The sequence below is a fragment of the Haliotis rubra genome, unplaced genomic scaffold (assembly GCF_003918875.1).
Source record: "Haliotis rubra isolate DU_JTF1 unplaced genomic scaffold, ASM391887v1 Scf760, whole genome shotgun sequence".
Taxonomy (NCBI): domain Eukaryota; kingdom Metazoa; phylum Mollusca; class Gastropoda; order Lepetellida; family Haliotidae; genus Haliotis; species Haliotis rubra.
This window is the reverse complement of record NW_025767480.1, coordinates 456095-469546: the sequence shown is the minus strand read 5'-3', so window position 1 is coordinate 469546 and position 13452 is coordinate 456095. Positions and strand designations below refer to the sequence as shown.

Sequence of the window (13452 nt, the reverse complement as noted above, 5' to 3'; positions counted from 1 at the left end):
TGTTGATATAAGTGAAGGTTACTGTGAGACATTAGCGCTAGCAGGAATTCTTTGTATCGAAATGTCTCTACGACCAATACATAAACTGTTTTTGATCTATTCTATTTTCAGTGAATTTGAAATAGTAAAACAGCATAAGTCTGTATATGCAGCCGCAAGAAATGGGTTTATCTACGATTATCTAGCGCGTGTGATATATGGACCGCCCTTGACAAACACGCGATCACTTTACTCAAGGAATACACTCTGTCATCCGGTTTCCATGGCTCCTAGATACCATGCTACGTGACTCATTGCTATAGGCTCTATCGTCAGCAGCTTACCTATTATCCAGACATAGTATCTTGTGTTATGGAGCAGTGTGAGGTTGGTGAATGTGACGAAGGTGTCCCTGCCGACGTTGTTGACATCGGCAATGTTCATTACACTCTGTCTCTCCTCTTTGGAGATCAAACCCATCTCAGTCTGCAGACACAAGATAAAGTCTTATAACTTACACACATGCTTACAAACAATACATAAGGCTGCAGCCAGCACATAACATTACAACCAATACACCAGATTAGAATCAACAGATAAAATTGCTCACAAATATTACCACCAATAGGCACTATCACAGTTAGCACACGAATGACGAATCAACATACTTGATTACAATTACATTTGGTAACAGTGCACACACATGATTACAGCCACCAGGACCAATTACAACCTGCAGATGTTATCGCAAACAGTAGGTGATTAATTCCAACACAGACGATTACATTAATGACATTTTAATTACATACAACGCAGACAATACAGTTAGCACACACAAGATTCAACAACCAACATAGAGGCTACAACTACTAGTGGTGGTCCGATTAATTGAAATAATCGAAGATTGGTCGTAGTGACTAAACGACCAAGCAATAGAACATGTTTTCTCATAATCGAACGCAACCAATCTTGGAACACTTGTTTGCATCAACAATATTTTTCACAAGGTTGCTTTTGTCTGTGTCATTAAATTTACATTTCATAAACACAACAAGCTCGTTCTAAGTCATGATTGAATTTATCTTAAAGAATCCAGGAAATCTGTGTTCCTAACATCCTAATAATCCTTTAAATATGCAAAATTTGCAAATGGATTTTGTTTAATTTGCAAAAAAAACCAAATTACATGTTTTTCCTTTATTTTTTACAAAGACAACAGGAGCATTTGATAAATGATGCTAACCAATTATCTTCGATGATTGATCGGTTGTAATGGACCAATCATCAATTATGAGATTTTAACCAATTCCCAACACTAACAACTACCATAGGCCACCATAGCCCCAACCAACACGATGACATTCAACACACAAACGATTTCAACATAAACTCCAGATTACAGTCCATCCATAAGATTACAAAACACAAATGTTATTGCAACCAACACACACAGTTATGGGACTGGGTAGTTTCCAAACAGACAATACCCAACTGAATGTTACTACCTGCGCACCTTATTACACTCTGAACAGAAGATGACATACAACCAACATATAGATTACATCCCATTCAATCTTAATTTCATCCTTATTTTTATGTAAGTAGCGACCGAATTCCCTACATCCAGTATCCTATATGACAGCGGAAACATGGTATTTAAGGCAACATGTCATGAGTGCACAGCATTTAACTGACATGGACACTATGGTACTATGAGCTCCAAAAGAAATGTCTCCAATACACTTCTCAGGCTTTAAACTGGTGAATAGAATAGAATAGAATAATACATGTACTTTAATGCCTTTTCAGAAATTTGTGTTACATCAGCAGAGCTACTGACACATTAGAGAGATACCAAACATATTTACATAAATTCTTTTATTTAGGTATCTTCACATTTGTTTAAGAGAGATATGGTACTTGGAATAAAGAATGTTCGGGCTCTCTTAGTTTTTGGAACTTTGTAGCGTGGCCTGAAGGGAGGAGGTTGTATTCCGAATTTAAGTAGTGAGTACGGTCAGATATGATTTTGACAGCTTGATTCACGATTTGCCGCTCTTATATTGATGACAAAATTTCAAATCTGACTCCAGTTATTTTACTTGCAGTGTTAACAATTTTGTCTATTTTAGATTTGAGATGAACTGAGAGAGAGAGACCCGTACCAACAATGGAAGGAAAATGTTAAAATACTCTGAATAAATGCTACATAAAAAGATGACATCACAGATGGGTTAACATTAAAATATCTCAGTTTACGCATGAGATGACAAGAGCTGTGCATCAATACTTACAAACTCCCCACAGTGATAGTGCTCTGCCTTGGCGGTGTCAGCCAGGCCGGCATAGTACATCATGACACCAACATTAGACTCAAACTCCTCCCAGCGCAGCTCCACGTGATCAGTCGTGGAGATATAGTCGCCCATCTTCACTAGCCCGGCTGTTGACATATTAGATTCATTATTGGTTAGCACAAACCATTGTCAATGAGGTGTGTTAGTTTGATTAAAAATACTGTCCTATTTGTCTTTAGATAACATTTACATTTTAAAAACACATGTTTGTTCGCCCTTGTGGTATAAAACTAACTACTAGGTGCTTACCTGTTGTACCATCGTCAAATCCAACAGCAAATCCGTTTGATGTGACCTCGACCATTGACCCGGAAGCACTATGTGCTCTCACTGTAAAGTAGTACAGGGCGTCCAGAGTAACGAGCTCCAGGTCGTAAAATGTCACAGATTTGTTGAGGCCAACATCTGTGAAGGGCACGACGTTTTCACGCGTCTTGCCGAAACGTCGGTCTGTTCCTAACGCTACTTCATAAAACACCACTTCCTGGTTTGACGCCTGGCTTCTGTCCATCTTGGGTAAGGCACCATCTATACAAGAGAAACATGACAAGAATGAAGGTTCAGTCTTGGCAATATACACTATAATAATTGTATACACTAAGATATTTGGCAAGTAGTGTCAGGGTACAAATATATGTAGTAACTGTCAGTAAAGCAAATAAATAATATTCTGATTACAATTTATGTAGAGGGTAATGTCCGAGTAACTCTCCATTCCTTAAAAATAATGGAGCCGAGGCCCCGGAGGGGCCGAGGCACATTATTTTTAAGGAATGGAGAGTTACGAGGATATTACCCTACTTAAATTACATTCGAAGTATTGGGAATATTTCTGTTATCAAAATCAAATGTCAAAATGACAAAATGAAGGTTTTATTTTGAAACTGGTTGGTACACATCGCTCCATTCCTGAAAAGTAATGGAGCGAACAGACAATGGAATGACGTCACAAATGTAATTTAACAGGTGTTGATAAGGACTGAGCTGAACCCAAGACGTAAGTAGCGAGTGTGTGGATGTACAGATACTTTTTAAACAACAATAGGAGTCATCTGCCTATTTCAATGAACTTGACAATCTGGATTGAACGCTTACAGGAAGGGGCACTCTCTGGGTCGGGCCCGTTTTGACCTGTAAAATTCCTTATCCACTGGAGAAGTCCGGATTGCATGGCAATCTCGAAACCACATATTTCTCAATTGAAGACATAAGACAGACCTCTCCCAAAGCAACCAACATTGATAAATAGCTAAGATATGTTTAATGATGGTTTCAACCTCCTCATTCTTTCCCACGAGTTAAATCAATATACTCTGCAAATTTATTTTTACATTAATTTAACATTGTCTTATTGAGGGAAACACGGGGTATCCTAGGATAGCATAATTTGTTTAATAAAAGAACCCAAAACTTCATGAGCAAAATTCATGTTAACAAAATAACAGTTGTAGAAGAATATGTAAGCGTCATTGAATTATACATGTTGAAGGTATAGTGTTACACGCAACGTTTCTGGGTTTGAGAATTTACTCCATTGTTTGCATTTCTGACTAAACGAAACAATTTATTTCTCATTTCTTTACAACTCAACTCTCACTTACTTTAATTACTACTGAAGAAGTGGCGATATGTGCCGGTAGCCCGGTCTTAAATAACTGTTAGTTATGTCTCTTACTCTAACCATCATCCTATGGCAGTAGGCTCGAGACCCGGATTATAATACTTGACCAGTAAACACCAACACTTCTGAGCGTGAACGTCTGCGACGTGCGTCACCGTAGGCTAATTTGCTGTTACTTTACCACAATACTATCTACACTGACTACAATACCAACTCATCATCACGGTCCCTCGCATATGCGAGGATTAAAGATTAAATAAATTATTTTATTTAGACAACCCCCCGACTCGATTTTTTTTAAATGCTTCACAGTACATATACATCATGATGTATTGTACTGTAAAACACTTGGAGTCGGGGGCATCTCAAATTTCTATATGTTATTTTTAAATCTTTAATCCTCGCAAAGACACGAGGGCCTGTGCTCATCATCACTGTATTATTACAACAAAAGCAACAGTTGACACACCAGCTTCAAGGACAAGAGACTCCTCTCCAGCGTTGCCGTCACTGCCGAACATGTCCCAGTTTGCGCTGACCTTGGTCGTCGTTCTCACGAACTGGAGGTCAAACCCGATCACGTCGCCATCGTTGACGTTTCCTGGTACTAGCGGGTCATCCCTCACTGTGATACCGTTGGAGCGTAGGGTGTAGGTGAAGCCAAGTGCATTGGTGACTCTCAAAAGCTGATAGTACCTCTGCTTGTTCTTCATGGTCAGCTGATCATTGACGCCGAATGTTCGGCCTGGAAACGTACATATATGTAATATCAGATGTCACTTCCAGACGCTAGGCACTACGTGAGTGAGTGAGTGAGTTTAGTTTTACACCTCACTCAGCAATATTCCAGCTATATGGCGGCGGTCTGTAAATAATCGAGTCTGGACCAGACAATCCAGTGATCAACAGCATGAGCATCGATCTGCGCAACTGGGAACCGATGACATGTGTCAACCAAGTCAGCGAGCCTGACCAACCGATCCCGTTAGTCGCCTCTTACGACAAGCATAGTCGCCTTTTGTGGCAAGCGTGGGTTGCTGAAGACCAATTCTACCCCGGATCTTCACGGGCCCTAGGCACTACGTACACCTATAGGGTGGAGGTACGGAACACTGGTATATTTGCTGAAGACATAATAACAGAGCCGAATCACCCTGCTCACGACATTCAAAGTTCAACTATTCTTTCGGTTGGCAATATTTTTTCCATTTTTGTTTTCGGGAGCATCTGCCAAACCGAATCCTGCCTGGTTCTCCGTCATACAAGATACCAACCGTTTGTCAATGGGTATTGTAAAATCTATGTCGACATTAACATTATGCTATAATATGTATTGTTTCAGTCAGCAAATCCTTTTAGTATACAAAAATGCTTCTTGGAGATATTCAAACGAAAACGATATTTTCGATTTATGCAAACCCTATGATCTTAATTACTAAGGAATCTAGAGAACATTAAATTATTCTGTGATGTGTTCACACAGAGAAATAACTGATGTTTCCACACAAATTCCTGACGAACTTGTAACGAAACACGAATGATCGCTGGCAAGTGTCATTAAAGGGCTGACCGTTGTGTGAACTGTACCTTCTGTGTCCACAAAGTCCTGGACAACGAGTCCATCTGCTCTCTGTATTGCCCACTCGTACTTCACCACTGGACACGGGTCACCCGACACATCCCACTGGGCAGACATTGACGTCAGACTGGTCTGGTAGTCCCTGTAACCCCAACATGTTATACAGAGACACGTCTATGGGAACATCTACCACTGTTTAACAAGCATACATGACGAATAAAACGTGGTCTTGTGTACAGACTACACAGTAAGGTAGATGGTGACGGAGAGTAAGTGGATGGGGGTTTGTTTACAGTTAACTTGACGCACATGAGTTTCTGGCCTTGCCTCACACAGTCGTAAGCTCATGTTACCCTCGGCATGTGAACAATATCCCCTCTGCATGCCATGTCTGACGTATTTGTGTGTTAATTATAACATGTAGTTTCATAGTTGACACAAACATATTTCAAAATGCATTCAAGTTTTCAGTTGTTATGTCGATGGTAGGGGTTGTACACGTACAGATCACCATGTTGACTGTCCCCGTCCATGACGCCCACGTGTGTAAGGGGCTCGAGACCCTGGCTGAGATAAGACAGGTAGATGCCAGGAGATGTAGAGATGGTGCTGAGACCTGCTCCATTGGTACCCTTGACTGTTACATACACCTGCGGATATACAGTCCTCATTACGGATGTGCCTTGATATTACCAATGAAAGAATACGTAAATGGTGTATGAATGAGTGGCAATTTGGCCAGTAGCTTTCAGCAACATTGTGGCTTAATCAGTAGTAGTATAGGTACCTTTTCCCGGAAAACAACCCAGCGTTATTCATCTACATTCGGCAAATCGAAACACAGCTTTGATCTTTTGGAAATGCGACCGTCACCCGCTGAGTTAAAAAAAACCTCTCTAGTAAGACGCGCGAGCGAGAACCAAAGCTAACAAACCCTGCTCGCCCGCACGTAAAGAACAACAAAACCGCATATCCACGGTCTGCGAGGTCCTCCGTCGATCAAATAAAAAACGTTTGACCATCGCGATCAGTTAACAATCCGTCGAACAGAGATTTTCTTGACCGCATCGAGTCTCACGCATTAGACAGTAGACATTTAATTCTCTTTCGAATTACCCTAGCCGGTTAGTCTCGCACACGAAACACCCGTGTGGTAGAAAATGAAGTTATAAAGAACAAATGCACGTCACGCACACTGTGCCACGAAAAATCTCTCTATAGTAAATGTCGACCCGGGTATTATCTTCAAAGGAGTGAATGCAACTGTTCACCTCTTAATTATACGAACCCATTAATATTAACCCAAGAAATACGAGTTAAATGTTCATAAACCCGAACATCGAAGTTTCTCTTTTCCTGCACCATTTGCTAAATTGTCGTGGTTTATAACATTTATATTCGAGACCTGTTGCTCGGGGTTGTTACAGCATCCGGTCATAAGAGAAGCGTACTTCGGAAACGAAGAAGTACGCAGTGCGATGATCCGTTTTTATCCGGATGTAGTGCGGTGGAATGTTTCACTGTACGAAATCTTCACGGGGTGAGTTGTAGCGCGTATAGCTTGTATTATAATAGACTAGTTAAACAGAACAACCGAACAATTACTGTCATCATGCATAGATAATGATCCTTGTCAATTATATATATGACAGCCCGCGCAATGTGCGATTTGCCTAATACAACTTCTCTTTTATTTGTATCGAATTATATATACTTCTTTATTTCCTCCATTAATGAAGATTTACAACAAAAAATGAATTATGGATCATGTACAACAGACAAACATTCGAAAAGGAATTAGACGGATATATAGAGGGACAATCGCATTGTGCAGGGCGTTTATGCAGGTGGATAGACACAGCGCCCATGTGGAGAATCGAACCGAGGTCCCTGGCACAACGAGAGAACGCCCTAATCAGTGGGCCCCTTACATCCCGACGAGACAGACGGGTAAAGAAGGGTAGAGATGACAGATATATATGTAAAGAAAAGGGCTGACATGGTATCACTTGAGAATGTCCTTTTCACATGATTCCCCGTGCAATCACCGCACTGCAATGGCCGGATATGTCGAGGTACCTAGGACACATGGCTGTCACAAACTGGAGAGCAGTTAAAGAGAACTGTTCTTTATGTCCAGGTCTGATTTATTGTGCAGATACACACTAAACTCCAGACTTCTTATGTTGGCTAGTTCTGTCCAGAGATTGTCGCGGAGTGCCTGTCACTGCATGCACGATCACATTGTTGAAGAACAGTCCACACTTATGACACAGTATATCTGATGTCGAGCTCCTCACAGAGGCACACAGTAGAACATGGAACTGTACATTGACTGTGATATGGGGGTACAGCTTACACAGTCTCTATTCTTGGGTGAATCTGTCTGAATATGATGAAGTCTCTTTCGTTTGCTACTCTATCAGCCCACATCCTGGATTGCACAGAGTGGATAGTTTCTGCTGTTCCGCCTTCAATGATGAGTGACTTGGGAAAATGTTCGTGTCCAAGAATTTCTCTTGTAAGTGGAGAGCGATGCGTAAGATAGTTTTGATTACTCGCTCTATCCACCGGTCCGTTTTCAATAATGTGTCGCGATAATCTCGGCACTCGTATTTAAGTAGGTATAAAGGTAATATGCTTCGTAGGAGCGGAGTCTCCGAAATAAGGATTTTCCAGTAACGCATGACTTCGCCTTCGTCGATAGATGATAATAAGAGTTCTGTGATGAATGAAGATATTTCATCCTCATTTGAGTGTAGAGGGATAGCACTCTGTCGAACCGTAGCTACGTATGCGCGAATTAACAGTCCTTCTAGACATAGATTGATGTTGTGCGATTCCACTTCGTCAGCTACTAAATTGGGTTTGATATATCCAATTCGTAATCAACCTTCTGGAATACTAAGTAGATGAAAAAGCGAATGGAACCCCAGGAGCCTGGTAAATCTCTATCCAGTTGTTTGTCTGTTCGATCTTTTAGGTGATTTAAACACTCTCTCTTTGACGGAACCATTCGTCGCAGGTGGATGGGATTACTTCTTCACCACCAAAATGCTGTCTCTGATTTCGAGGAGGAAATGCGATTTTCACCCATTCATATTCTTTCATGTTGCAGTTCTCGCAGTCTGCGGATAATTGAAAGCAACTGCGCGTTGAAGATTCTTTTGTGCTTGACTCAAGCTTCATCGCAAAATGTTTCCTTTAAACTTTATGACTTGTATATGTTTACGTAGAACGTCGTATATTTATTTAACTGGGATGAGTTTATTTACTCGATGGGTGGGGCGGTCACGTTTCCAAAAGATCAAAGCTTTTTTTCGATTTGCCGAATGTAGATGAATAACGCTGGGACGTTTTCCGGCAAAAGGTACCTATACTACTACTTTAAACGTGTCATACATGTCCATTAAATATTACCTTTAAACCAAGGGCAGTATTTACGATTGTATTTTAGGAATTCTTAATGCTGTTTGTTGTTTAACATTACACTCAGCAATATGCCAGTTTTATGACGGTAAATATTCGAGTTTAGGCTAGGCAATCCAGTGATTGGCATCGTGAACATCGAAGTCTTTGTTTCCACACATTTCTCCTGAAACGAATAAGTCAAAGATACCCGATGTTTTGAGGGGATATACATGGCGCCTTCGAAACACAACTTTCCTAATAACCATTACACAAATGGCTTGCGCTAGTCTTGATGAGAGTGATGTACCTTTCTGTGTCCTTTTAGCATCAGGCCTGTGACGTACGTGTATCTCTGCTCAACGTTGTCCACCTCAAACAGAGACTTCAGCTCCCTTCCCCCCGGGGTCGTGCCTACCGCTATCTCGTACCTGGATGTGGAAAGAGAGGGAGTGTGAGGGAGGGAGAAATCACAGGGAATCGAACTGAGTCAGCAAAATGCACCAACGGTTTGCTGATAATCTTGCATGTATCAGGGAAACAGATCATAATACAGCAATGCATGGGGTTGATAGTTGATGTCGTTACCGATGTCGCATGTGCCTGGTTATAGGTTCAGTTAGCCCCGGTCACTGTGGGACTGCTGTGTCAGGCGTGAGGCTTCATTTACCATCTCTCCTCTGCCTGTATGAAAGCACTATACTAGTATGTCTGTACAACTCGTACTTAGCAGCAAACATAGCTTACTTGACAATGTCAGTCTGCTCATCGTGGAAGGCCTCCCAGGCAACACCCACTCCTGTCAGAGATTCCTGACACGTTGCTTCAATTTGCAGACATTCTGGAATAAAATTGTGTTCAATGTAACATTCTCAAAATGACTTTAATCCATACATTAATCAGCGGTTAGCAAATGCAGAATCATGTATAGTATATATTTAGTGAACATGTGTAACAGAAATGATTTGCCTTTTTATTTGAACATCATATTCCTGTGGTTAACATACCTTGCCTATTCGTGTGTTTGTGACTGTTGCCACCGGCTATTCGCAAGAAATACCTTGAGATTATGGAAAGGATTTGTCTCTTTTTATTAGAACAACTTATTTGTATTAATTTACAACAATTCAGCTTAGTACCCTGCATGCAGATGTTAGCTACCATACTTGTCATAATCCGCAAGTCTATTAAGTACAAAGTTATTGCAATGTCAATAAATTTGCTTTTAATATTACTTGTCTATATTCGAAGGCTCAAAATGACAGGAAACTTAGGAACAACCTCCGAGGCGAAGGTGTTCGCTGTCGTTTACCGTTTTTGGAAAGTCAAGAGCATGTTCCCCAATAGTTGTCCGGAAAGTAGCATACATATTCCAACTTGTATGTGATTATTAACTGCCATAATGTTAACTTACACAATTCTTTAAAATCAAAACATGAATCACAAAGTAATAAGGTGCGATCACAGTTAATTAATTATTTTAAAAACAAACAAATACGTCAGTGGGAAGTTACACCTTCTTTGTTGTCGCATTGCATGACGTTGAGTCTCTCAGATGCAACAGGGTCAGACACATTGACACGATAGTCCGACTTGAGCTCTACAACAGTGCCTGGCTTGGGTGGTGTTGTGTCCACGCTGATTGGCTTAGAGACAACAATGGCTATTTTACCAACACTGTTGATTGCCTTGACGACGGCGTAGTACGACTGGCCATGGGACACGCTGCCTGACAGCCCTGTCAAGTATATCCATCATGAAAATTTTATCCAAATATCCACAAATCATAAAAATGAAATTATATTAAAAAATGTACATCAATATATATGCAAATCTAAACGACCCCAGTAGTCTTCTTTCTATACACCTTTTGTAGTATAACATTTGCCTCAGTTATCTTTCAGTCTTTCTCTGTCTCTGTTTCTAATAATTGCTTGTGATGTAATTAGTTATTGTAAATATCTTCAGAGAGTGGTTTAATAAGTTCAAAAACCTGTCCCCGATCCTTTTCACATTGTGAATAAAATATGTTTAAACTAAACTAAGAATATCCATTGTACGATTAAAAATAGCATATTGACAGAAAGCATGCAATTACCAAGAATATGTAATATGATTTCAAAAAATATCATAGAGTTTTTAAGACAGTTTTGCATTTGAGGAAAGACCAGCATTTTAAAAAAAGGCAAGTATACGTTAAAAAGGACCCAGTAGTTTTCATTTTGGGAAAGCATGACAAGTGAAAGAAAACTAAGCCTAGCATTTTCACGGGAAACCAAGCTTTCTCCAAAAACAACATCACTTTCTGAAAGTGACCATGTTAATTAAAAAGACAAAACAAACATTCTGCAAAGCATTTTGTTGAGCAATTAAAGCATACGTAACAATAACATTTCAAAATACATGTCATTTTAAAGGAGAGTCGGGATTTGCTTTTAATTGATAGATATAGGGAAGACCTGAAACAAATGCAGTGAGTGTCATTATCGACTACAAAATTACCAATAGCAACTTTAAACATTACTATCATTTCTTTTCAGTCGCTTAGAGGACATGGGCATCACACTTAATCGGAAAATTCGAACAAAAAAGAAATAATCATCATACAAAGAAACTGTTGTCCTTTCTTAGAGATATATTTGACTAGGACAACACGCTGAGTAAAACAACGGGAATTATTGCCCACTCTGGGTTAAGGCAACAAACTAGTCCGAGACAATCCACATATTCTTTGTATGATATTGTTTGTAACTTCAACAACATATATTACTGAAACGTGTGTAGCGATACAGACACGAGAAGTTAACACTACAACCGTCTACTTGCCTTGTATGAGGAACTTCTTCGTGTGTACTGGCAACGACACGGGACGGATCACGTCCTCCAGACCTTCGTCAGACCCCAGGGAGAACTCGTAGGACACGATGGCACTTTCGTCGTCATGGAAACCTGTCCACGATACACTGGCCACATAAAGAAACTGTGCACACAGAAAATATAAAGATAGGCAGACAGCGTCTTTATGCATAAATAAAGGTGTGAACATAGCAAGTATTGGAGACAATCAAACGCTCATGCAGGTGCCAGGCGACGTGACGTCATTGATGGTGGCCTATGGACTTGCAATGTGTTACTGCACGTGCAGCCTGTGCAGCTGCACACAACATGTGAAACTCAGAAATTGATGTCACTGTCGAAAGCTTGATCTTTGGTCATTCAAACGTTCACAAATTCACATGAAAAGTCACATGCACATCATGCCAAGATTAACATCTGCTCAACGTCATGAAGCCATTGGAATGGTTCGAGCAGGCATGAGCCAACAACAGGTGGCAGCACATTTCCAATGCCATCGTAACACGATATCTGCATTGGTCAGGCGTTAGGGAAACAGTAATGACGTCGCCGACCACCCACGTTCTGGGCGTCCCCGAGTAACGACGCCAAGACAGGACAGATGGATTCGGGTGACTCATATCAGACACAGGTTCCAGACGGCAGTGACCACGTCCCAAACCATTCCCCAGGCCTTCATTTGGAAAATTTGGTAGCCTCTATGCGTCGTCGATGCACTGCTGTGCTTCACGCGCATGATGGTCATACCCGTTATTGACTTTGTGACTTCGCCGTATGACCCCCGACTCAATTTTGAACTTTTGACGTCATCGTTACGGATATTGTTCATGTTCTTTTGACAAGTTGTTGAGGCCTAATACTTCAGCTTATAAAGTGTCTACATCATGTCGTCTGTTCTGTGTTGTATTCCACTTCTGAAGGAATTTTCTGTGTGCACAGTTTCTTTATGTGGCTAGTATATAAGGTAATATAAATTAGGTTTGATGTCGCATTCATGTTTAAAGGAAGGAAAGGCGTACAGGAAGGCAGAGTATCAACATGCACCGTCTCTTAAGCAAGACCCGGGATCGAACTTAGACCACCGACAGATGCCCTTCCACAAACCCATAGAGGCGATTCAAATTAATATATAGACAAGCCAAAGGCACAGACAGGCAAACGTGTTAAAACCCCTCTTTCATTCTGATGATCTGGTGAATAAAACCGAATCATTGAATGTTGTTCGACACTACACCTAAGACATCTTTATATCACTCATTGGATAACATTGGATAAGTCTTTTTATTTCAGTGGTCGCAAGGACATGAGTGTCCCGGGTATCCTGGTAAGGTAGGTACTTGTTCCCAGTCATTTACGTGGATCATGTTTGGGTACTGAAATTTACATGCACTCCCAGGCAAGCCAGAGCCAACTCCAGATTCAACGACTGATGTAAATCAAAATCTATATTTACCTGGAAATGCTTTCGTGCTGAGGAAACTTAAGGATTTACCTGGATAAATGATGGGCACTTCACCTCGCCCTCTGTCGGCGGAGTTACGTCAACAATGAGTAAAGGGGGAGATAATTCTCGTTGATAGACCAACTTCATTTACGGCTGTTATGGTGAGGATGTTGGGTCTCCCTGAAATAAATTGACACTTCACTATAGT

The 13452-nt window shown here is 40.7% G+C and overlaps 1 protein-coding gene across 1 annotated transcript in view; it reads right to left on the bottom strand.

Moving 5' to 3' along the window:
- LOC124260398 overlaps positions 1–13452 on the bottom strand; it is a 126212-nt gene that overhangs the window by 22735 nt on the left and 90025 nt on the right. Inside the window, 12 exon segments of the mRNA XM_046694701.1 lie at positions 324–465; positions 2274–2422; positions 2586–2864; positions 4427–4702; positions 5545–5678; positions 6041–6186; positions 9255–9375; positions 9692–9785; positions 10461–10682; positions 11771–11924; positions 13293–13358; positions 13360–13424. Coding sequence (XP_046550657.1) covers positions 324–465; positions 2274–2422; positions 2586–2864; positions 4427–4702; positions 5545–5678; positions 6041–6186; positions 9255–9375; positions 9692–9785; positions 10461–10682; positions 11771–11924; positions 13293–13358; positions 13360–13424 — 1848 coding nt within the window.